Below are 26,710 nucleotides of genomic sequence, written 5' to 3'. Positions count from 1 at the left end.
GCCAACTGAATCTTTGATCATTATTTGTTATTTTTCTTATGGAGATAATGATGAATATGTGCGAGTATACGGAGTATATTAGGTATTTATGACCCGAATTTTTATGAATCGTTTGTATTAAGACTGCATAAGAGTGGATCAACTTTTATTATTGTTATTTTGTTTAATCACTCGGGCAACAAATTAAATAGTAGCATAGTTTGTTAGATTTTACACTACATTTTGCTAAGATGGCGCCACGGCTATAAAAATATTTTTAGTTATTTTCTTATTTCAAATAACTACCAGAAACCAAGGGTTTAAGAGTGACCCAGGAGACCGTAAACATGGCATCGTAAAATTGATTCATCCCTAAACCTTCGTAAAAGAGCGATATGCTAATGTGTATAATGTTCTGGTATTACAAGAAGCAGAAACAATCAATTTATTTGAGTTAGTGATCGTGATCATGACCATTGGTAATGTTTTCGGGACAAAGTTATGCTCGACTTGGCGGGGGCACTGCCGTGCCCCCAGATATCGAGAGTCTTTTAAGTTATTAAGATGGTGCCCTGCCTATAGTGGCTTTTGAAAATTAAAGAATATAACGAAAGGTTTATTCGAATTATACAAGAATCCATTTAGATGGTTCAAGAATTTGGTCGATCGACTGAATTCAATGTAGGTAGGTACTTAGTTTCCTGAACCGTCAAAATAAGGCTATGTTTGGGTGTGTGCGTGGGTGCATCATGATGACGTCACGCAGTCGTCTGACTGGATTTGTGACACGACTTGCAATTTCGCTCGCAACAGCGGAGGGGATATAGCTCAGTGGTAGAGCATTCGACTGCAGATCGAATGGTCCCCGGTTCAAACCCGGGTGTCCCCTGACGACTAGGCATGTGACTTATATCAGAAACAAACATCCATTTTTCCAGGACGAATAAAGAACATGAAGTAGTTTCAAAGTTTAAGCTTTTTACAATACTTATTTGTTTTTTATATCTGGAGATATTGTTTTCGTATTTACCTAAAATTTGTATTTACTTAAATACATTGATGTCACTTACGTCCTATATACATGAGCTACTTATAACTCTTGTGACTTTTCTAGTAGCAATATATCTTCAAACATTTGTTTAAAAGTTTTAAGGCAAATTAGAAGTGATTTGTTTATAATGTCGTTGGATACCTAACCATGCAAATCTATTATAACTTTATATATCCTTTCCTTTCTAACTTAAACAAATTAATCATAGCTTTAATTAATACTGTATTGTAATCCGAGGCTCGTTGCCTGAGCCCTTTGCTGGAATTAAAATATTTATGTATTACAATATAATTGTTCGGGCAGGTACTGCCCGAAGGCAGACCCAGAGCCTGTACGAAGAACAAAGAATTCGCGTTACTATTTTACTACAGTAATGAGAGAATAACATTTCGGGGTAAACATGGCGCGGCGCCGGCGCCCGGAGGCAGGCAAACAAACCGCGTCCAACGATAATAACAAATAGAGAGGACTTTAGTTCGAGCGAACGAGTAGGATGAAGGGAATTTTCAAATGCTGCTGGATATTTTTAACCTGGTACTTAGAGCAGTTTGCACCATTCACTAAACCTGGGGTTAACCGGTTAAACCTAGAGTTACCTGGTTACCAGTACAATTTAACAGTTTAACCGGTTAACCCCGGGTTGGTGGGATAGTGCAAGTGGCGCTTAGATAGGTAAATAGGTAATAAAGCTGATTAGGTATAGGTTATTTAAGCATGTTATTATAATTTTGTTTTTTACGATTGTCTATAGTTCGTTTTTTTATCATTAGAAAGAACTTGAAAGAAGGTAAGCGATCTTGGCAGGTCTTTTAATTGAAAAACGCTTTTTAAAAATCAATAACTATTACTGATGAAAGCAGAAGAATATAAATGATCGTATTAGATTCATAATTGTTACATATTTGCCGTAACTTATTTTGAAAACGTGTTTTTTAATTAAAAGACACATCAAGATTATTTACCTAATTTCTAATGCTAAAAAAACGAAGTATATGTCTATGTGATTGGCGTGCATCATGGCCAAAGTCGACCGGAGGGTCACGCACGACTCTCAAGTCTAACTTCATGTCGCATGCAACAATCAGCGTGAGCTTATTTCAAGGTCGTATCAAAATTATATCAAAACTGTAACAAGTTGTTAAAACTGAATCGGGCTCCCGGTCGCTGCGCGCAACCCACTGAAAAGGATACCTTATGTAATTTTAAAGGTACCTAAATCTTTAAGATTACCTATTAAATTACTAAACTGTCAAACGTGCAGTCAGTAAATGATACACACAGGTCAGTCTGGTGAAGCGGGCTGAGAGGGCTTTTAGTCGCGCGGTTTGAAAATAAACGATTTCCCTGAGGTTATCTTTATTACAGCCCGTGGTGTTGTAAGTCTACACTTACTCGTCGCTACAAAGTAGGTTTTGCTGCAGAGCGGACGGCAAATTGTTGTTTTATGGACTTGGGTTACGTGTCTCCATTACTTACTTATCTATTACATGGGCCTTTTATTTAAAACTAGCTGTGCCCGCGGCTCCGCCCGCGTGGAATTCGGTCTGTGTCAGTAAGCGGCTAATTTCTAATCCTAATTTCTCTCCCTCTCCCCTGGAGGCGGAACTTGAAGTAAAGTTGACAGATGGATATGCTAGAGGACTGTAGTCCAGATAAAATATTTTACAGTTAGGTACCACTAAATAAAACTACACTCCAAAATCAATAGTTATTTTCGCCCTTATTAAAATTTTACACGTAATTTTAACGACAGAGTGTATATCGGACGATAGAGTAAGGTATAGGTACACGCGCGAGCGAAAGCGTAGCGGCCTGCCTGGCTAGAGCGCCACTCACCGTGGTCTTTTTCGGGAAGGCACGGAAATGCGTATAAAATGCGAGTCCCAAATCGTTTGACTCCGCAAATGAGTAGTACCGGATTAAGATATTTTGATGCCCTAAGCATTTCTAGACCATGGTGCCCCCTCTCCCTAGGGTCACCAAGATTACATTGAATTTTTTTGGTAAATTGAGTGACGTTCATTGCCGCATTACAGCTGAGAATGGAAATTAGTCACATCATTTTATCACGAAAATTGACAGTGCCGCAGCAGTAACGTTGCAACAGAGTACCTAATGCTGCTGCAGTCGCCATATCTTAGAATGTAATTGAAAACGCGAGCGAAGCGAGCGCGAACATTTTTCGATATCAAAACGCAATTTGATAGACAGTTGTACATTTTTACTTTTAGTATGGAAATCAGTCACATAATTTTATCACTAAAATTGACAGTGCTGCAGCAGTAACGTAGCAACAGAGTAATGCTGCTGCAGTCGCCACCCGAATGTCACCTTTGTCATATCTCAGGAAGTAATTGAAAACGCGAGCGAAGCTCGGAGTAATTAACAACGGAGACGCCATGTCTAAAATTTTCGGTACAAAATAGTCTGCCGTTTTTTGCGGGGGAGGGGCACATCAAATGTATAGGTACGTCATGTCAGATAAACGTCAGTCCATACATATGGTTGACCATTGGCCGCCTATTTTCGACAGAGGGGAATGCCTGTTAATGGCGGCTCCATTGTTAATTACTCCGAGGAGCGAAGCGAGCGCGAAAATTTATCGATATAAAAAACGCAATTTGATAGACAGTTTTACATTATTACTTTTAGTATGGAAATCAAACACATCATTCTATCACGAAAATTGACAGTGGTGCAGCAGTAACGTTGCAACAGAATAATGCTGCTGCAGTCGCCACCTGAATGTCACCTTTATCATATTTTAGAAAGTGAAAAATTTTTCGATAAAAAAACGCAATTTGATAGACAGTTGTAGATTTTTACTTTTAGTATGGAAATCAGTTACATCATTTTATCACGAAAATTGGCACTGCAAATGACAGAGGTCAATGTTTTTTTTTTTCAAAGTACCCACCTTCGTGGCCATTATTAAGTGCTGTAGGTATATATATGAATATGGATTTGATATGGATGCGATATAATTACGATTAGGTATATTATACGCGTGTTGATATGTGTGTTTATTTTACCACTACTTGCCACTACGTAACTATGTAAACTCATTTTTAATTTTCTTGATTACTTAATGTTTACTCAGTTGCCCAAAAGATGGCACTGTGGAATGAGGGGCAATTAATTTACCGTCGTTTAATTTTGTTGTGTTTTTAAATCAACATAATTATTCAATAAAATTTGTTGATATCCGTACCCTCTCTTCTAAACTTAGAGTTAATTTGGCAAAATCCTTCCTCGGTGGCTTATTCATGTCAACACGTATTAAATTCAGCGCCATCTGTTAGTTTACCAGGGTACTCTATAGTGGTAGCACATATTTGAAAAAAGTTTGCCCCTCCTTCCTAAGTAGCGCCATAAGATTCAGGGGCAAACTTAAGTAAATCGAGTGTTGTGGCTACCCCCCCTTTTAGGGGTTGAATTTTTATAGCCTAAAACCTGGCCGGGGATTTTCTCGACAGATTAGTAAAGTTTTCATCAAAATCCGTTCAGCCGTTTTCACGTGATGCGCGTTCAAATAAACAGACAAACAGACAAACAGATAAACAGACAAAAATTCTAAAAACTTTGGAAACGTGTTCTGTTATCGATTCTAAGTATCCCCAGACAACTTTTTTTCAAATATCTTCCATGTACAGACTTTCGACCGTCTTCAGCTTTATTATATGTATAGATAGATAGATAGATAGATAGATAGATAGATAGATAGATAGTGCACTAGGTACTCTTTTTTTTCAGATTTGGAACTCTATTTTAATTCTATTCAGAATCACGATTGCTTTCGATCTTATTATGGGAAAAAATGTCCCAAGATTTGTATTTAATTTCCATTCCATTACCGTTTTTCATAGGCTTTGCATGACGACACGAGGAAACAACTCAACTTTTGCATTACCCCACACACACAATTTGCACTGTGGGTACAATGCATAGTTTTTCAAGAATAAATAGCCTTTCTAGGATGGTGTGGCGAAAGAGAATATACAGTCTGTTCTATGCTTAGTGATTTTTTGAAAAGGAACCGTTAGGAAAGTATTTACTCACTCGGGAAGTAAGTAAGGCGACGTTGAGAGCTTAGCTAAGCGCAGTGTTAATGTTGTACAAAGAACTCCCAAGGGAAAGGAGCTTTATCCTGGAATTATTTTTGGTTATAACTGTAATTCTGATGGAGGTTTTTAAAACTTCTTACTGTCGTTCCCAATCCGCATTGCGCCAACGTTGGAATTATTTCTCGAAGCTAATATTAATGGATGGGATGAAGTAATGATTTTGTTGCCTCTAGCTGCCCAGAGACTTATTAAAAGGCTTCCCATTTTATTCTATTTTGAATCTTTATTTTGTAGAATTTTAATCTTACTTGCATTTGTCTTGGCAAGTTTACTACGACTGGCCAATTTACAGTTACACTAATTTCTCTCGATATAGAATAAATTACAAAAAAATTAGCACCTGGCCTTAAAAGAGACGTAAGTAAAGGATGTCTTACACGTGGCTTAAGCGAGTTTGAAAGCACTTCGTGCAATGTAAATATTGAACAAGGACCGGTATCCCGAGGGATGCTGCTGGCAGTAAGTGGCCTTTTATCCTAAAATTGTACTTATGAGTGTAAGTACTCTGCCCGCGACTCAGTCAGCATAGTCCTTAGAGTATCGTTCTTTCCCGCTAGTGCACGACCGCTAACGCTTTTCCATACAAACGTTGCCCCCATTTTTCCTCTTTCTTCCTAAGCAAGTATGTATTTATTACAAGGATAATTAATTAATAAACTTGAACCTACAAAACACCTTGGTATCTACAATCTAATTAAAGTTTTATAATGAGCGCCTATAGCTCACTAAACTATATTAATTTATTGATATTACTGTCTAGGATGCAAATGTACACTAGATTTAGTAATTACCTTGTAATACATTATGTTAAATAAAGAACTTATAAAAAAAAAAAGTTTTTACCTATTTACATACGCGGCGATTCCAGAATTACAGTGTCGTTTTGGCGAGAAGCTTTGCATACTTGATTCGATTGGAATAATGTGAGCACATTAACAATTTTGCATGACTAACAGCGAGTAAAACCGGTTATTAAACGTCAGTATAGTATGGTCAATCGCTTACTTACCTGCGTACCGTATCCGTAGCTAGGAGACAGATTAAGTAATGGCCCGCTAATAGGCGGAGTTAACCAGATTGTATCGGATCCGGAGCATTGTTGGAGTGGAACAAAGCCGCGATTGCCACTGGAATATCCGTTGATCCGGAACAAATGCGGTTCAGATCACTTACCGAGTGCCAGTGTCACACCGTCAAACTTTCCTCAAGATCTTAAATATCGCTAAACAAAATCATCATTCCTATCAAACAATTTTATCAGCAAAATAGGACCGTGTAAATCGTTACATCAGGCTTAAGGTTACACTCGAATGGCGACTGCAACAATGTGGCCGTTGTAGCGTTATTTATACTGGTGAAGCATTGCAGGGATTACAGTCAATTTCCTTTAAAAATTGCGTTGCAGTCGTTACCGCATTGTTGTCGTTACCAGAACTAGCGTTCTGGAAATCACTCATTTTATCATGGATTGAAAGTGACATCACCCATTTTCCGATATGATATTGCTTCACATAAGAAGCGTCAGTATGTATCCTAAAAGTATTTATCATAACTGAGAAATAGCCCTTTTGAAGCCGTAGAATTTGATATTTTTTTAAATTTATAACCGTTTGTTAACTCTTACTGTACCGAGGTTAACAAAACTCGCTTCGCGTACACTCGCGTAACATAGGGAATGCGGCCAAGAATTTCCATTATCGGATTAGTAGACACGTCCTTATCTTTGAGAGCTGATACAAAGACAACAGGGCAGGACAGGGCAAAGAGCAGAGACAATTACCTATCATTATCAAACTAATTAGCTATGAAGAAACTATGCTTTAGAGAGATTATGTTAACAGTTTAAGTTTTAATTGGCTAAATATTTGTAAAGTGGGTACCTAATGGGGAAACACAAAGCAAAATCTACATGTTACATATGTGACTTTCGGTGACCCAAATTATCATATAGAAAGCAAGCATCAAGTGATAAAATATCAGAAACTCATTAATACGTTCGGTACGAACTCACGACTATAGGCGTGGAAGCCACATGTCGACGCTTCATGATAAATAGACATTTATGTCATGTTATCCCTTGATTTCACGCATAACCAACCTCATCTGACGTCGGGATAGTGTATCCAGTGTCATAGATCACAGCGAGTAGTGACAGGCGACGGGAGATGGATCGGTGACGGCTCTCAGGGACGTAGTTAACACGTGGCCTGTTGATAACTTGTCACATCGGTTTCAAAATGTTTGCTATTGGCTGAATAACAAGTGTAATTTGGTGGAACTAACAACAAACACAATGCACGACGTAAGGAACATGGGAACTTCCGAGGGCCCAAAATGTTATAAGTACCTCATATTCAATAGCTATGTCAAAATTATTACGTTCATCCTCGGCTATGTAATATAATAATACCTACTTAATAGTAATGCGTGACGCAAATGTAATGTATTTGAATATGAAAATGATATATAACGTGCCCTGGCTCCTAAGAGTAGGAAGAAATATAGCAAAGATTGGACCTGGAGATCCGACTTTTCCCCTCCCTGTTTGGGGGGTGGGCACGGTACGATCTCGTAGCTACTGGGCCAAATCAGCTTTGTTTGACCTTAGGAACAATCGTGCCAAGCGGCATCGCCTCAGTCAAAAGTGCATACTCACTGCACTCACTTAGCTTACGAGCTCAATTTCAAAAAAATCTAAATTTTGAAAGCATTTATCTTGGAAACTATTCAATCTACATAGACAGTTCTGATCTCGTATTGTAGAAAATTTAGCCTTCTTTAAAAACGTCTGAGGAATGTACTATCAAATACTAGTCCTTTAGGGTTAGAATCGCCCAAAACTAAACAAAAACCGAAATTTTCGCAGGTTTTTCGATTTTTAACAAAGTTGCGTTCGGTGCACAAACTTGGATTATTAATTGGACCAACATCATAAATCAGAACTACCCGATTTGACGCAGAAGGGGCACATTACAAAATTCTACAATTTCACTGGATTATTTGTTCGCTTGAAGTGTGTCGCCACTCGAGCTCGAGAAGCGAGCAAGTTTCAAATCCCCGTTGAGACGCAACATTTTATCATGAAAGTTTCTCTCAGGAAGTGATACATAAAAGCGGCGAGACTTTGCAACTGATACGAGAACCTCTCAGTAATGTAAAATGTAATATCAGACTACGCGTCAAAGGTATCTACAATTCCCTAATAACTTAACAAGAAAAGATATGTATACCTCTGCGTGTAAAACAATCAGACTGGAAGATACTTTTGAACGCGAACTGTAGAGATATCTCTACATAAAGACGTATTTGGAATGCCAGGGTGGCAATTACTTTCGGCGCATGGTTTTATCCGCTACTAGGCATTATTGTTTGTTATAGTTACCTATTCTGTTTTATTGTTTAATACTTAACTGCAACTAGTGTTTCTGTTTGGCCCGATGGTTTACGAGCAGAGAATGCCTCTAGGCATTAATCTCCTGGCGACCTACACCTAGTACTCGTACATACATGGGCCTCAATCGAGTTTTGACTTTTTGTCAACTTGACAGAGTTTTTAATCTTGCAAATTTCGGCATAAATGCCCCATTTAACTTAATCTAACCTCGAAGTTAGGTGTACCTCTTGCTTGGGTATTGTTTATACATATTGTGCAATAAAGTTTAAATAAATACGCGGTCCGGAGACGGACCGGGCTCGGTATGGAATTACCTCGAAGTCGATACCAATAGAGTCTGTCATACCTACCTGGTCAGTGAGGGCCGGATCAGCGCCGTGAGCCAACAGGAGCTCAACGATGTCGGTGGCGTCGGCCGCACATGCGGCGTGGAGTGCTGACGATCCCACCTGACACAGATAACATACTGTTATAACTAACCTCTCTCTCTCTTCATTTTAGTTTTCCAACAAGTGAAGGTTAGCTAACGTAGGTATAGAAGAATTACATAAAACGCTAAATCGTATGGACGTGTGCCTTTTTACTGTGTGGCATAATAGGTAGTATCTGAATAGACGTATCAACCTACTAAGCACATTTTATGCTTTTGGCGAGTTGTTATACCTACAAGCAGTTTAAGGTAGTGACACTAAATATTGCGCGGCATGGGTAAATATAGTGGCATAGGATAAATATTCTTTTTTTTTCTATTATTATAGGCCTACATATTTGGCCACAGGCCAAGACATGGGAAGTGCCTTTTACAAGTAGGCTAGGACTATAGTTCCAATTCAAGCCCCTGAGCGAAGGACTCCCTAGCTCTGTACACATGTGGTTTTTGCAGATTTATGCAGGTTTCCTCACTATGTTTTCCTACGCTGAGGAGCAAGGTAAATATCGAATACGAGCAGCGGTTCGGGTCGGGCCTCGACCTGACCGTATAATGTATACTATTAATTTCAAGAATTCCGTCACTCACGTATTTCCGCCACAAATTCGTGCGTTTAATCCAAAATAATTTCGATACATTATATTATATTTTGCTCTTACGTGTGGATGGTATGTGTGGGTTCAATGCAAAAGCTAAATCGGCAATGTCACTTACTTTGCAGCTACCGCATCCGTTGAGTAGTAATAGGGTTCAATGTAAAATAGCAAGCATAGAAGTGGAATTGAAAAGGCAGGTAAGCATAAAATCGACATGCCTGAATACTCACATTATTTTGCAAATGTACGTCGGCGTTGAAGGCGAGCAAATGCTCCACAATGCCGCGACAGCCCTGCGCACAAGCCATCTGAAGTGCCGTCACTCCGTTCTGCAAAATAAAACATACTTTAACACATTACATGAAAGTCCATTCTGAAATGGCATGATATGCCATTTGAATTATATGTATACAGCGCTATAACCGCATTTTGCAAAAGAAAACTTATTTTAACGTAACATGATAGAGTCTATTTTAAAATGGCAGGGACGAAGTCAATTTTACTAAAATCGTTTTAATGTAACCAAACGTCTTCCATCCAATAAACTCGCGTTCAATTTTAAATAATTAGCAAAGGGAAACGAAGCGAGAGGTAGGTTATTTTAAGTAAGATCACAGACTATCTAAGATGGCACTCCTTATCACTAACAATGATTTTTTCGTTTTGCGTGTAGTGATAAAATGACACTTTAATGTAAGTTAAAATGGGTACAATCGTATATAGATAAATACATACTTATGTAAATAGAAAACACCTATGACTGTTCATCACACAAATAAATGCCCTTATCGGGATTCGAACCCGGGACCATCGGCTTTATAGGCAAGGTCACTACTGTCACTACCCACTAGACCAGATCGGTCGTCACTGTCGTCAGTCGTTGCAGATCTGATGTGCAAGTCGCGGAAAGTCTTAAAGTTGGGAAAGTTTGATAACAGGAAACTCTCCCTTAGGTTAGCCCTATATAAGCTTTTACATTACGTTATTTAAGACATTATAGATCGATACTCCAAGCAAGTCGTTTCATTCAACGTCCCACATCACACAAGGGACACTCACTCTGGCAATAGAAAATTTAATTCCCATACATAATTCCCATCGCCGATCAGTTTATCATAAAAAAAAATATATAAGAGATGTTTCCGAAATTATTAGATGTGGAAATTTCGCAATCGTGGAAACTTTCCGACGGCACAGTATTCACTAGTGACTTAATGGCCAATGTCGTTCTCGATATAACAATCTAAATTTTCCTTCTACTCCAGTATCCTCAAGAATTCGCTGAAGCAAGTTTGCATTATAGTCTAGTATCATCAAGAATTTGCACAAGTACGGCACTTCACTTGATTGGGATAGTGTAACAATAAATTCAAAGCCATGTCAGACTACGAGGATGAATGGCCGGGCCTCAAGGGTCGGACGACGGGTGAAAGATATTCGTGATAATAAAATGTTTGTAAGCTCCTTAAAACTTCGTTTAAGATATGTATGAATAGTACAAGTAATAAATGGGCCGATCTCTACGATTTAATTATTTTATTTTTGCCGTGCAATAATCGTTTGCATTCCCTATTTAACTGGAACAGGATTTTCTTATGCATTCATCTCAGCTATAAGACGTCCACTGCTGAACATAGGCCTCCCCCTTGGACCTCCATTCGTACCGGTTGGAAGCCACCCGCATCCAGCGTCTTCCGGCGGCTTTAACAAGGTCGTCCGTCCATCTTGTGGGTGGACGTCCTACGCTGCGTTTGCTAGTCCGTGGTCTCCACTCGAGCACTTTTCGACCCCATCGGCCATCTTCTCTGCGCGCAATGTGGCCTGCCCATTGCCACTTCAGCTTGCTAATCCGGTGAGCTATGTCGGTGACTTTAGTTCGTCTACGGATCTCCTCATTTCTGATTCGATCACGCAGAGAAACTCCGAGCATAGCCCTCTCCATAGCTCGTTGAGCGACTTTGAATTTTGAGATGAGGCCGATAGTGAAAGACCACGTTTCGGAGCCGTAAGTCATCGCTGGTAACACACATTGATTAAAGACTTTCGTCTTGAGGCACTGAGGTATGTCGGACGAAAAGACATTACGTAGTTTCCCGAACGCTGCCCAACCGAGTTGGATTCGGCGGTTGACCTCCTTCTCGAAGTTGGACCTACCTAATTGGACTACTTGTCCTAGGTAGATGTACGAGTCAACAACTTCGAGTACCGAGTTCCCAACAGAGACTGGGATGGGCACAACATTGGCATTTGACATAAGTTTCGTCTTGTCCATGTTCTTATGCATTGATTTCTAAAAATTTGCAAATATTTACAGTAGGTTACATTTTAATTTACTTCATCATCATCATCATTTAATTTACTTACCTACATAATATATAAAATACATAATTTACATTTTAATTATTTATCAGACACTAACCTATATTTTTGCCTATGCTTGCTAATTAAAGGGTAACTCACGCTAAGTAGAACTATCCAGATCCGGGCCGAGACGTCCGACACAAAATTTTCTATAAAAAGCGTGACGTGTGTTGGAAAGTGTCTTTATAAACTAACAGAATCTGTGTTTAATAACGTGATCACCGAAAACTCGCCGTAGAAAAAATGTCGGCCGCTTCGGCCCGGACCCGGACCGTTCTAGCGTGAATTATCCTTATGTTAGGTTAGATCACCTGGTCAGTAGCGTCCACGTTACACCCTTGATCTAACAGCGTCCTCACTAAGTCTGTGTGTCGGTGTACCGCCGCTAGATGCAGGGGTGTCCGCCCCGCCGGGTCCCGGAACTCCCGGTCGGCCCCGCGGGTCACCAGGAGAGCACAGGTTTGCGAGTGACCGCCTTCGCATGCTACGTGCAATGCTGTGCGGCCAGCCTGGAGAACAAAATATTTATTAGATTACATTTATTTGGCTGGTATTTAAACGATCAGCAAAAAATAAATAAACTATAAGTAATTGCACGACAAGAAAACAATTACTGTGCAAGATTTTTTGAAGACAATTTGTTTTTGAGGTACAGTCATCAGCAATAGTATCTTACACAACTAGGGCCGCAAAAATATATGACGCACTCTTATTGCGCTCCAAATAAGAACGTGTCATATATTTTTGCGGCCCTAGTTGTGTAAGATACTATTGCTGATGACTGTACGATTGAAATATCTCCATGTCTTTGTGGTTGACTGTGTAGAATTTATGATTTTTCAAAAAAGATTATGTACCTATTATGAATTATCAGTTTTTAGTGGACTATAGCGATTACAGATTACAATTCTTTTATGAAATGAGACTCATGAAGTAGGTACCTATTAGGTACTTTTATATAAATTTTAATGTCTCCTTTTTGCATGCCACTTTTTCTTCAATTTACGGGTAAAGCAATTTGAAGTATTCATTGACATTGCACGAGGAGCCACTCTTCATTAAGGTACCTATATCTCCGACCGATCTACATCTCGAGTAAGTATACGCAAATGAAAAATGGCAAAACGAGAACGACCTAGTTTCATAATCCAAAGAGCCGGAAGGCTGGAAATTGAATTGTATAAATCTCAAGTTATCTCGGGTACCAATACTTCTGTCGTTTGTAGTACAAGTGTTAGTATGCCGGAGAAGGTATTTAGTTGTAGTACTCAGTAGGTACCTAGATACCTACTGAAATTACTCTTCTATAGAGATGTTTAAATTCGTTTTATTTTTGTTAAGTATTGTAAGTAGGTAATGGTGGCTTCTACGAGTATTTTAAACACATATTAGGTATTCTTCTTTTAGGACGTTTTGTGATATGTTATACGAAAATTGACTGTCACTACATCATCATGGTCGATAAGACCGCCTGTTGTTACCGGGTTCTATTGTTCCACTAAAATTTCTTTGCAATTTTACATGTATGTAAGATGTATTTAGGGTTTCTGGTTTCTCGACCTTTTTAATTTCTCGAGGCACGGGAATTCTCGACCAAGATTTCTCGAGTATCTCGAGAAATTTTGAAAGCTCCGGTAAACACCATGTTATTATTTTTTTTTGCTTTTTCGTGGGAATCGTAGGTGAGATCAATAATCAAACATATGGTACATTTTTAGTCACCATAAATTGCAATTAAGAATCAAAAATACAACAGCAAAAAAACTATAGGTGCAGGCGTACGCACCGGCGATGTGCTAATATAGTGTATTTCTTTAGGTATTCAACAAAATGTAAACAAACTACAATATGGTATTTTATTAGGCAGCAATATTCAAGTCAATAAATTTAACTCGATATGACAAAACTTACAAAAGTTTTACTTCGTAATATTAATTACTCGTACTTACTCAACGTCACAATAAAGCTGCTAAAATTGTAATATTTTGCTAATAGGAATATATCGGGATGATTTGATTTATCAATAGTAATTTAGTTCTGTAATATTTGTTATTACACTTATTACATGGTCCTATAATTCGTTGCAAAACATTTTAAAGCGTTTTTCAATAAAAAGACACTACATGAATGTCATGAATCATGATAGTTCACAAGTTTCAAAATATGAAAATCGGTTAAAGCTAGAACGATAGGGGACGGATCAAGGTAGTTTTTTATTTAGTGTTCCGTACAAAACTTTGTTCACGGAAAACTTATGGGATCATTTCGGTCTTGCAAATCAGTTAAATGCGTTTTTCTCAGAGACCGTTTTTATTTGGTTGGCAATAAATGTTTTAAGTAGGTTCCTACCTGAAAACGTAAAAAAAACATTGTTCATATTTATTTAACTACCTAAAGAATACATTATAGACACATCATGTGTTAACCATACGCGTGTTATCTTTTTACTTATCACAAGAGATTTATATCTCGAGTTCTCGAGGCATTGAATATTTTTTTCCCGTCTCGACTTAGGACAAATTTCTCGAGATTTCTCGCCTCGGGAATTCTCGAGCAGAAACCCTAGATGTATTTTGTAATTATTGGTGCAATAAAGAATATTTACTTACTTACTTACATTACGTTTCTTTATTGTAGCGCAAGCGATTGCTATCTTGGCTAGGCACCCTGTGCGTCTCGCTCGTAGGTTCTTATATGTAGATTATTACGAGCCAGCGCGCTACGAGTAATTAAAAACAGTAACAGATAACACTCCCAAAATATCAGTACCTACGATAGACACACACACAACGCTATACTTAATGGTCGGTAGACATTCTTCAATAATTCGATATAGAACTAATATTCGCAAAACGATGATCAATCAAGCTACAGCCTTCAGCGTGGCGTGTACAGCCTCTCTATAGGTACCTAAAGATGATACCATGTATCATTTCCTGCCGCCTACGATGCCAGGCTCAGTGAAATGACAAATGTGCAATTTAGAAAAACAGAGCTCATCGTACATCGATACTGTCATTTTTTCCCCACAGCGGCAAAACCAAAATATATATGTAAATATGATTGTGTTATATTTGTTTGTTTGTGTCATGTGTTTTAGCGCCTAATAACTACTGATCTAATTTTTATCACGTATAAATCTATTCGTTTTTGTAGAGTGGATCACATCACATAGGTTACATTTCCAAGTGACATTCAAAATTAGGAATTGCCTTCGTACGGATGTCAATCAGAAATTAAGCTTACTAACTATAATTTCCCTTAATTTTCGGTATGTCAGGCGGGAATGACGTGAACCTAATTGCTGTACAGTACCCATATCTAATTAGACACGCTCAGGCCGATGTATCTACACTGACATTGGAACGGTATTTGAATTATGTTATTTAGCTATCGTGTCGTGCGTCTCGCCTGCGCCAATACTCGGACGGGCAAGTGCGAGCGAAATGCACTATAACTGAAAATGAGATCAGTTAGGTGTCATTCTGTCATCAGTGTACGTTCGAATCATCCTGGCACTGTCAGGTAGGATAATTTCTACATACACGTGTACGCAGTCCAGATTTAATTCATTATGAGCTCTCCGCGCCTTTCCCAGTAATGCAATTTCTACCGTGACGGGTATTTCATATTTCAATCTTGGCTTTTACCTCGATGTTATTACTCGTAAACATTGTAGTCGCTTTTAAGCTTTGAAATACCTATTTGTTGATGAAATTTTGTGTCATATTGATATTATACTAGGTTTGATCGTATGATGTGCAATTATGATAATACATGGCGTGTCTGACCATTGGGCTTTAAATCCAGGGCTTGATTTTACTCGCTAAACTGAGCTACTTTTACTATGGGACCAACCCTAAAATCGGGGAAAAAATTTTGGCTTTTCCATAGAAAACGTCGACATCTGATCAGCTAAAATGTATGAAAAACTAAATTTTTTTTTCGGTATTTCGGGGTTGGTGCCATAATAAAAGTAGCTCAGTTTAGCGAGTAGAATCGAGCCCTGGATTTAAAGCCCCAAGGTCAGACACACCCTGTATATCATTTTGGGCAGGGGGCATTCCACGAGACTGTCGCTTACATACCGCAATTCTTCTAATACTTCTGTAAATGCTGAGTAAGCGATATTGGGTCAGGTAATATTTCATGACTTGGCTAACAAATTGGCAGTATATTCTCGAGATTCACGTATTTTATTGAGGTAGCTGCCATACAAGGCAAAAGCGTTATGTAAGCGACAGTCTCGTGGAATGTCCCGCAGTACGCAAACATATTCCAGGTCACCATGCGTATACTTACAGAAGCACACATCTCCTACAAAATCGAGTTGTTTGTCACACGCACGGTGTGCACGGGCCTTTGCCGTGACACTTTCAAACATAAGTGGAAAGTTCGAAAAACTATAACCCGACAGCGACAGTAACAATCGGCAAGATTACCTACATTGAAACAAGTGCTCAAAATCCGAATTTAGCAATTAATTAAAATCGAGCAATTTGAACGAAATGGTCGGATCTAATTTGGGTAAATAATTGGACCGTCGCTCGTTGAGGTATTAGTAGGTAGGCATGCTGTGTGGCCTGTACTTCGTTATACTGAGCATAGTGTAGTGATGTTCGAATTGGGAATTTTCGAATAAAAAAAATTTTGGGAATTTAAATTTTACACGTAATAGTGATTAAATGTTAAGACCGCGTTCTTGTATAAGTGCAGGAATGTAAGTAGGTACCTATAAGAATATAATAATAATTAAAGAAAGTATTAAAATAATAGCATTCGGACTCATGAAGTTTATTGACTGACGACGCCGTGTCGTCGGTCGACGGTCGATCTCCGTTTCAACTTGGGAAAAAATCCTCTCTACCTGGTCACATTTTACAAACCGATTCTCGTGAAATTTTGTGACCAGTTTCGGTAATTGTTGTTGTTGTTGTTGTCGTCTGTCCTAGGGCACCCCGGAGGTGCATAGGGCCTCCACAAGATCCTTCCATGCCTTCCTGTCTTGAGCAACCGTCTTGGCCTCGTTCCAGCTCAGTCCTACGGCTGTCAGTTCGTTCTCTACGTTGCGCCTCTAGGTGTGCACAGGGCGTTTTCGGGCTCGCTTCCCGCCCTGAGGCCGCCACTCGAACGCGATACTGGCGTTGTTCGTATCTCCTCTTCGCAGGGTATGACCGATCCATCTCCGCTTCCGCAACGCTACTTCTTGGGCGATCGGAGGTTGTCGGCACATACTCCACAAATCCTCATTTCTTATAGTCTCGTAGTTTCGGTAATTAAGTAGTGTTATTTTTGAAAATTTTTAAATATCGGAGCCATGGGGGTTTGCGAAGTCCACAGCTCACAGAGCCTCTTGGAATATTTAGTAACAAATATCTACTCAATAAAACTTAAAAAAACTCGCGTTTTGTACACATGTTTAGTAATTTAACTATTATCGGGTAGTTTAGAGTTATTTACCCATATCTTCGTTGAAAATTTGCTGAGTAGGTAAGTACGTCAGTCATCCGAGCTGGTACAACCCAGCTGAAACTTTGGATAAGGTCAAAAATAATGAAATCTTACGTTAGACTTATATAAATCACTAAACGTCTAGTAAAGAACAAAATATAACACAAAATCAAGATTTTATCCACGACATTATGAAATTCACTATTCTCGAGTTTATGGAATATTGGCAGGAATACCTATGTTCTGAGAATAGTTATGTTCCCGCAGAATATTACTCTCAACACTAGTGCTAAATACTTCGTTATAGCAAAGACATATGGAACTTGGTATAAGATGAATAAAGTCTAAGGAAAAAACGTGCCTCGGAAATCAAGAAATAGTCATTCTCGCATAGATGGCGCACACGCCTTTGGCCTATTCTCGGCTAGATGGCGTGACGACACCGTTTCATATTTCACAACTTTAACATATAGATATCAGTGAATGAGCATGGGTAAATCAATATAAAAATAATAAAATCATTTATCCATATATATACATTTTTTGGATAATTTTATACGTTTTCATTTTGAGTGTTACTCGTGTGTCGATGGATGGCAGTAAATTTACTGTGACTACAAAATTTAAAATGACTGGACACCTCTATACTATCTATTCTTTTTGGTTATAGCGAGCAGAATTGTTCTGCTTCCCTTTTTGAAACTTTATGTACAATCAACAATGTATTCAATCTGTATTGCGTTAGCGTTGTTATTCGATTGAAGTTTTACGCTCCAGATAAAGTCAAACTAAAATTGATTTTTAAAGTTTTGTGTTAAGGTTAGTTTTGCCGTGGCAGGAATGTTTTAAATATCAGGTCAATCGAGTGAGTAATTTGTTGGACGCTAACAACATCCTAATGGAGTTTGAGGTGTTTTTGAGCGAGTGAATAATTGAGGGTTTGGTATTGAAGTGTCGTGAAGTTTGCTGTTGAATGATAAATCTGATCGGATAAGAAGTTGGACCTGTCACGTCCGTTTGAACTTGGCGAGTGCTTGGAAGTGTCGTGTCGAGCTCAGAGTTTTACCAAGAGTTGTTGAAGAAATAATAAGCTCTTATACGCGGACGGAAAAAGTCACACTGTTTCCGAAAGTGATTATTTTATATTTATTTATGTTGCGTATTCGAACGAGTCCCTCTGTTCGTCTTGATTTTGTATTATCTATGTTTATGTCGATTGTCTGTTGTGCGCCATTGCCCAATAAAAACTCATTGCTTATAAATAAGATATTTTATTATAAACATGGTGTAGAAGTGGTAAATAAAAATGGAAGCAGAAGAATATAAGAAACTTCTTGAGCAGCAGTCGCAATTGGTAGCCGTGATGCAGCAACAAATGCTCATGCTACAAGAGCAAGTAAAAAATGTCACAACGCCGGATGTTAAAAGCCGCGTATCCGTGCCCTGGCCGCAACCTTTAGAAGTAGATGATGGCGATCCTTACGAAAATCTTACCTTTTTCAAGAGCCGCTGGGAAGATTATTGCCTTGCTACCGGAATGAATAGTTGGAGTACCGAAAAAGATGCAACAAAAGCCGGGCTACTCCTCAGCGCAATCGGTACAAAAGCCATGAAAAAATATATGGATTTTGGCTTGTCTGAGATAGAGAAGAAGAGTCATAATGAAATATTAGCAAAAATGGAAAAGGTCATATTTCAAAAAACAAATGTAATATACTCCAGGTACTTGTTCAATATCAAAAACCAGAATGAAGAAAGCTTTGACGAGTATTTACTGGCTCTGAAGAAATTGGCTAAAAGATGCGATTATAAAGAGTTTGAGGAAGAGATTTTAAGAGACAGAATTGTGGTGGGAATAAAGGATGGTGAAGTGATAAAAAAGTTGCTAAAAAAGCAAGACCTAACTTTAGAAACAGCCATCAATATCTGTCGTGCTTCGGAGGGTGCTGCTGCACAAGTTGCAGATCTAAAAAAATCTGAAGAGGTCAACAAGATTAATAAAAAAAGGCTGGATAAGGACACACCTAAAAAGTGTAAATTCTGTGGAGGCGTTCATGTATATCAAAAGAAAGTATGCCCAGCCTGGGGACAGCGTTGTGAGGAATGTGGTGGCCGAAACCATTTTAAAAAGGTTTGTAAGAAGCGTGGAACGGTAAAAGAATTACAAGAAGACTCTGATGACAGTGTAATCATAGCGGAGGTGAGGCACAATGAAGAGTCAGGTCATGTTGAGGCACCACTGTTGTTCCATATTGGTGAGAAAAAACAGAAAATATACTGTGCTTTGGACACAGGAGCTGCAGTTTCTGTGATGGGAGCAGAATACTATAAAAAGTTAACGGGTCAAAAGGATTTATTGGCTTTGACTCCACCAGTAAAAAAGCTGAAAGCTTTTAACGGCTCTCCCATCATTAATCATGGAAACGCATCCTTCTTAGTGACCAGAAAGAATCAGGATTATAAATTAAACTTTCACATTGTTAATGGAAAACATGAACCGCTTTTATCAGAGAAAGCTTGTGTAGCTCTGGGCTTTATCCAATACTGTGATGAAGTATCAACAGAGCTGGATCGTTCTAGTGCAGAGCATATAATGAAACAATATGAAGATGTCTTTGAGGGTTATGGCAGCCTCCCAGGTGAAGTGTCATTAGAGCTGGATGAATCAGTCCCAGCCCGGATTCAGCCTGCACGTCGAGTCCCAGTTGCACTAAAAGAAAAATTAAGAATGGAACTGGAACAACTAGAAGCTGATGGCATCATAGTAAAGGAGACGCAGCACACAGATTGGGTAAATAACATATTGATTGTTAGTCGAGATTCAAAATTCAGATTATGTTTAGACCCTATTCCGTTAAACAAAGCTTTAAAGAGACCAAACTTCCAATTCACTACTCTAGATGAGATGTTGCCTGAGCTCAGTAAAGCGAAGGTTTTCAGCACTGTAGATGCTAAAAAAGGATTCTGGCAGTGCCGTCTTACTGAGAACAGTAGTAAACTGACTACATTTTGGACTCCGTTTGGTCGTTACAGGTGGCTCCGTCTCCCGTTCGGGCTCTGTTCATCGCCTGAGATCTTCCAGCAACAACTCACCAGTCTCCTTAAGGATCTAAAAGGCATTGAGATTATAGCCGATGATATTTTAATTTATGGAGTTGGAGAGACAGTTGAAGAAGCCGTGTTGGATCATAATACTAAATTTGAAAAATTACTAATAAGGTTAAGAGAAATAAATTGTAAGTTGAATAAAGACAAAGTCAATCTGCTAAGAACATCAGTGAAATTTTATGGACATGTGTTAACAAACGAAGGTCTAAAGGTAGACAAATCTAAGGTAGAGGCGATAAACAACATGCCTACTCCAACATCTAGTAAGGATGTATTACGTTTTCTGGGAATGGTTGGATACCTTAGCAGATTCATAAATAATCTCAGTATACAAGCTACGCATCTTAGGAGGCTAACGAGAAAAGATGTGGATTTTGTCTGGTCTGAAGCAGAAGATAAAGAGTTCAATATGTTAAAAAAGAAAGTTAGTGATTTACCTACATTGCAGTATTTTGATGTAAATAAAGAAGTGGTTTTAGAATGTGATGCGAGTGAATATGGCTTGGGTGCTGCAATGTATCAGAACAATCAGGTAATAGCTTTTGCATCTAGATGTTTGACAAAGACAGAAAAGAAATATGCTCAAATAGAGAAAAAAATGTTAGCAGTGGTGTTTGCTTGCATCCGATTTAATCAATATGTAGCGGGCAATAGTAGAATTATTGTCAAGACAGATCACAGACCATTAATTAATATTGCAAATAAACCACTGATTGAAGCTCCAAAAAGACTACAAATGATGCTACTCACACTTCAAAAATATAATGTACAGTTACAATTCATTCAAGGAAAAGAAAATGTTGTAGCGGATGCCCTATCCAGAGCTCCAGTAACAGAGGTATGTGACACTTATGATCTGGAAAATAAAATTAAGGAAAAAAAAGTTTACAAACTGATAAGCAAAATTTCAAGTTTAAAATATTTAAAGATAACAGATAAACTCTTAGAAAAAATCAAAGAAGAGGCCATAAAAGACACACTTTGCCTACAGTTAAGTGAATATATTATTAACGGATTCCCCAGATACATATCAGACATACCAGCAGAGGTCAAGATTTTTCACAAATTTAAACATGAACTGTCCACATCAGATGGGCTCATCTTCAGAAATAACCAGGTTTTGATTCCAGAAGTATTAAGAGCAGAGATGATGCAAAGAGTTCATGTCAGTCACAACGGAGTTGCTAGTACCCTTCGGTTAGCAAAGGGTAACATTTTCTGGCCTGGAATGTCGGGTGAAATAAAAAAATATGTTGAGAAATGTACATTTTGTATGGCACATGCTCCGTCACAACAAAAACTGCCTCTAATGTGTCATGACATACCGGCTTACCCTTTCCAATATGTATCCATGGATGTATTTAGTGTGGGAGATCTAAAGTTTTTGGTCACTATAGATCATTACTCAGATTTTTTCGAATTAGACAAAATTTCTAATTTATCAGCTAACGAAATCATATCTATATGTAAGAAAAACTTTGCTCGACATGGTGTTCCTCAGAGAGTATGCACAGACAATGCAACTAATTTTGCTAATGAGTCATTTAAGAAGTTTGCAGATAAGTGGAATTTCGAGCATGTAACATCATCACCGCATCATGCAGAGTCAAATGGAAAAGCCGAAGCTACTGTGAAAATTGCAAAGAAGCTAGTACTTAACAGCCTAGAAACCAAACAAGATTTATGGTACAGTTTACTTCATCAGCGTAATGTTCCTATAGAAATGGACAATACCAGTCCCTCTCAGAAATTATTTTCTAGAAGAACACGTTCTGGACTTCCTTGCCTGTTAAGACATTTAAAGCCAAACATAATTCCTGATATTCCAGTTAAAATAAAAGAAAGAAAAGAGAAGATAAAACGGGAATGTGATAAAAGATGTGCTGAGCTGCCAGAGTTACAGGTAGGACAGAATGTTTTTACTCAACTTCAGCCAGAGGTTGATAAGAGATGGAGTTTTGGTATCATCACAATGAAACTAAATAAAAGATCGTACATAGTACGGGTAAATGATAAAGCATACAGAAGAAGTAGAGTTCACATAAAGCCTTACAGTGGGGACACTGTAGATGGTGGTCACCCTAGTCAGACACAGGTCCCAGATCACCAACCACTGCACGATAGAGAACCAGAGTTTACTGGCTTTGAATTAGTGGAAGAGAACCAGAATACTAACCCTCTAGTGGTTCAGCTACCAATCAGAGAGCAACATCCACCGATGGAACCTGAAGAGGCCGTGCGTCGCAGTGGGCGGGCTAAGACACAACCACGTCATCTAAGAGACTATGTTGTATCTTGTTTTGAGAAAGGGAGATGTTTCCGAAAGTGATTATTTATTTATGTTGCGTATTCGAACGAGTCCCTCTGTTCGTCTTGATTTTGTATTATCTATGTTTATGTCGATTGTCTGTTGTGCGCCATTGCCCAATAAAAACTCATTGCTTATAAATAAGATATTTTATTATAAACATGGTGTAGAAGTGGTAAATAAAAATGGAAGCAGAAGAATATAAGAAACTTCTTGAGCAGCAGTCGCAATTGGTAGCCGTGATGCAGCAACAAATGCTCATGCTACAAGAGCAAGTAAAAAATGTCACAACGCCGGATGTTAAAAGCCGCGTATCCGTGCCCTGGCCGCAACCTTTAGAAGTAGATGATGGCGATCCTTACGAAAATCTTACCTTTTTCAAGAGCCGCTGGGAAGATTATTGCCTTGCTACCGGAATGAATAGTTGGAGTACCGAAAAAGATGCAACAAAAGCCGGGCTACTCCTCAGCGCAATCGGTACAAAAGCCATGAAAAAATATATGGATTTTGGCTTGTCTGAGATAGAGAAGAAGAGTCATAATGAAATATTAGCAAAAATGGAAAAGGTCATATTTCAAAAAACAAATGTAATATACTCCAGGTACTTGTTCAATATCAAAAACCAGAATGAAGAAAGCTTTGACGAGTATTTACTGGCTCTGAAGAAATTGGCTAAAAGATGCGATTATAAAGAGTTTGAGGAAGAGATTTTAAGAGACAGAATTGTGGTGGGAATAAAGGATGGTGAAGTGATAAAAGAGTTGCTAAAAAAGCAAGACCTAACTTTAGAAACAGCCATCAATATCTGTCGTGCTTCGGAGGGTGCTGCTGCACAAGTTGCAGATCTAAAAAAATCTGAAGAGGTCAACAAGATTAATAAAAAAAGGCTGGATAAGGACACACCTAAAAAGTGTAAATTCTGTGGAGGCGTTCATGTATATCAAAAGAAAGTATGCCCAGCCTGGGGACAGCGTTGTGAGGAATGTGGTGGCCGAAACCATTTTAAAAAGGTTTGTAAGAAGCGTGGAACGGTAAAAGAATTACAAGAAGACTCTGATGACAGTGTAATCATAGCGGAGGTGAGGCACAATGAAGAGTCAGGTCATGTTGAGGCACCACTGTTGTTCCATATTGGTGAGAAAAAACAGAAAATATACTGTGCTTTGGACACAGGAGCTGCAGTTTCTGTGATGGGAGCAGAATACTATAAAAAGTTAACGGGTCAAAAGGATTTATTGGCTTTGACTCCACCAGTAAAAAAGCTGAAAGCTTTTAACGGCTCTCCCATCATTAATCATGGAAACGCATCCTTCTTAGTGACCAGAAAGAATCAGGATTATAAATTAAACTTTCACATTGTTAATGGAAAACATGAACCGCTTTTATCAGAGAAAGCTTGTGTAGCTCTGGGCTTTATCCAATACTGTGATGAAGTATCAACAGAGCTGGATCGTTCTAGTGCAGAGCATATAATGAAACAATATGAAGATGTCTTTGAGGGTTATGGCAGCCTCCCAGGTGAAGTGTCATTAGAGCTGGATGAATCAGTCCCAGCCCGGATACAGCCTGCACGTCGAGTCCCAGTTGCACTAAAAGAAAAATTAAGAATGGAACTGGAACAACTAGAAGCTGATGGCATCATAGTAAAGGAGACGCAGCACACAGATTGGGTAAATAACATATTGATTGTTAGTCGAGATTCAAAATTCAGATTATGTTTAGACCCTATTCCGTTAAACAAAGCTTTAAAGAGACCAAACTTCCAATTCACTACTCTAGATGAGATGTTGCCTGAGCTCAGTAAAGCGAAGGTTTTCAGCACTGTAGATGCTAAAAAAGGATTCTGGCAGTGCCGTCTTACTGAGAACAGTAGTAAACTGACTACATTTTGGACTCCGTTTGGTCGTTACAGGTGGCTCCGTCTCCCGTTCGGGCTCTGTTCATCGCCTGAGATCTTCCAGCAACAACTCACCAGTCTCCTTAAGGATCTAAAAGGCATTGAGATTATAGCCGATGATATTTTAATTTATGGAGTTGGAGAGACAGTTGAAGAAGCCGTGTTGGATCATAATACTAAATTTGAAAAATTACTAATAAGGTTAAGAGAAATAAATTGTAAGTTGAATAAAGACAAAGTCAATCTGCTAAGAACATCAGTGAAATTTTATGGACATGTGTTAACAAACGAAGGTCTAAAGGTAGACAAATCTAAGGTAGAGGCGATAAACAACATGCCTACTCCAACATCTAGTAAGGATGTATTACGTTTTCTGGGAATGGTTGGATACCTTAGCAGATTCATAAATAATCTCAGTATACAAGCTACGCATCTTAGGAGGCTAACGAGAAAAGATGTGGATTTTGTCTGGTCTGAAGCAGAAGATAAAGAGTTCAATATGTTAAAAAAGAAAGTTAGTGATTTACCTACATTGCAGTATTTTGATGTAAATAAAGAAGTGGTTTTAGAATGTGATGCGAGTGAATATGGCTTGGGTGCTGCAATGTATCAGAACAATCAGGTAATAGCTTTTGCATCTAGATGTTTGACAAAGACAGAAAAGAAATATGCTCAAATAGAGAAAGAAATGTTAGCAGTGGTGTTTGCTTGCATCCGATTTAATCAATATGTAGCGGGCAATAGTAGAATTATTGTCAAGACAGATCACAGACCATTAATTAATATTGCAAATAAACCACTGATTGAAGCTCCAAAAAGACTACAAATGATGCTACTCACACTTCAAAAATATAATGTACAGTTACAATTCATTCAAGGAAAAGAAAATGTTGTAGCGGATGCCCTATCCAGAGCTCCAGTAACAGAGGTATGTGACACTTATGATCTGGAAAATAAAATTAAGGAAAAAAAAGTTTACAAACTGATAAGCAAAATTTCAAGTTTAAAATATTTAAAGATAACAGATAAACTCTTAGAAAAAATCAAAGAAGAGGCCATAAAAGACACACTTTGCCTACAGTTAAGTGAATATATTATTAACGGATTCCCCAGATACATATCAGACATACCAGCAGAGGTCAAGATTTTTCACAAATTTAAACATGAACTGTCCACATCAGATGGGCTCATCTTCAGAAATAACCAGGTTTTGATTCCAGAAGTATTAAGAGCAGAGATGATGCAAAGAGTTCATGTCAGTCACAACGGAGTTGCTAGTACCCTTCGGTTAGCAAAGGGTAACATTTTCTGGCCTGGAATGTCGGGTGAAATAAAAAAATATGTTGAGAAATGTACATTTTGTATGGCACATGCTCCGTCACAACAAAAACTGCCTCTAATGTGTCATGACATACCGGCTTACCCTTTCCAATATGTATCCATGGATGTATTTAGTGTGGGAGATCTAAAGTTTTTGGTCACTATAGATCATTACTCAGATTTTTTCGAATTAGACAAAATTTCTAATTTATCAGCTAACGAAATCATATCTATATGTAAGAAAAACTTTGCTCGACATGGTGTTCCTCAGAGAGTATGCACAGACAATGCAACTAATTTTGCTAATGAGTCATTTAAGAAGTTTGCAGATAAGTGGAATTTCGAGCATGTAACATCATCACCGCATCATGCAGAGTCAAATGGAAAAGCCGAAGCTACTGTGAAAATTGCAAAGAAGCTAGTACTTAACAGCCTAGAAACCAAACAAGATTTATGGTACAGTTTACTTCATCAGCGTAATGTTCCTATAGAAATGGACAATACCAGTCCCTCTCAGAAATTATTTTCTAGAAGAACACGTTCTGGACTTCCTTGCCTGTTAAGACATTTAAAGCCAAACATAATTCCTGATATTCCAGTTAAAATAAAAGAAAGAAAAGAGAAGATAAAACGGGAATGTGATAAAAGATGTGCTGAGCTGCCAGAGTTACAGGTAGGACAGAATGTTTTT

At 38.4% G+C, this 26,710-nt stretch overlaps 2 protein-coding genes and 1 non-coding gene across 3 annotated transcripts; all 3 read left to right on the top strand.

The window, feature by feature from the left end:
* The first annotated feature begins 796 nt into the window (after positions 1–796).
* Positions 797–868, top strand: Trnac-gca (transfer RNA cysteine (anticodon GCA)). The gene has a single exon. It is a non-coding gene; the product is annotated as a tRNA-Cys (tRNA).
* Positions 869–18,692: 17,824 nt separating this feature from the next.
* On the top strand, positions 18,693–20,754 carry LOC134669354 (uncharacterized). The gene is made up of 2 exons (XM_063526869.1): positions 18,693–20,177; positions 20,420–20,754. Exons 1-2 carry the CDS (start codon positions 18,693–18,695, stop codon positions 20,456–20,458), a joined length of 1,524 nt encoding a protein of 507 aa, XP_063382939.1. The 3' UTR covers positions 20,459–20,754.
* A 2,169-nt stretch (positions 20,755–22,923) lies between these two features.
* Positions 22,924–24,817, top strand: LOC134669635 (uncharacterized). Its single transcript, XM_063527301.1, has 2 exons — positions 22,924–24,472; positions 24,715–24,817. The coding sequence occupies exons 1-2, from the start codon at positions 22,988–22,990 to the stop codon at positions 24,751–24,753; spliced, it is 1,524 nt and encodes a 507-aa protein (XP_063383371.1). The 5' UTR covers positions 22,924–22,987; the 3' UTR covers positions 24,754–24,817.
* The last annotated feature ends 1,893 nt before the right edge of the window (positions 24,818–26,710 follow it).

The sequence above is a fragment of the Cydia fagiglandana genome, chromosome 12 (genome assembly GCF_963556715.1).
Source record: "Cydia fagiglandana chromosome 12, ilCydFagi1.1, whole genome shotgun sequence".
NCBI lineage: Eukaryota > Metazoa > Arthropoda > Insecta > Lepidoptera > Tortricidae > Cydia > Cydia fagiglandana.
The sequence above is the reverse complement of the archived record's forward strand: the minus strand, read 5'-3'. Positions and strand labels throughout refer to the sequence as shown.

Excerpts from the sequence above, each read along its gene's own strand:
- LOC134669635 (XM_063527301.1), top strand. The coding sequence starts at position 22,988 with ATGGAAGCAGAAGAATATAAGAAACTTCTTGAGCAGCAGTCGCAATTG. Across the intron at positions 24,473-24,714 it reads AGACGCAGCACACAGATTGG|GTGGCTCCGTCTCCCGTTCG; the intron begins GTAAATAACATA and ends TGGTCGTTACAG.
- LOC134669354 (XM_063526869.1), top strand. The coding sequence starts at position 18,693 with ATGGAAGCAGAAGAATATAAGAAACTTCTTGAGCAGCAGTCGCAATTG. Across the intron at positions 20,178-20,419 it reads AGACGCAGCACACAGATTGG|GTGGCTCCGTCTCCCGTTCG; the intron begins GTAAATAACATA and ends TGGTCGTTACAG.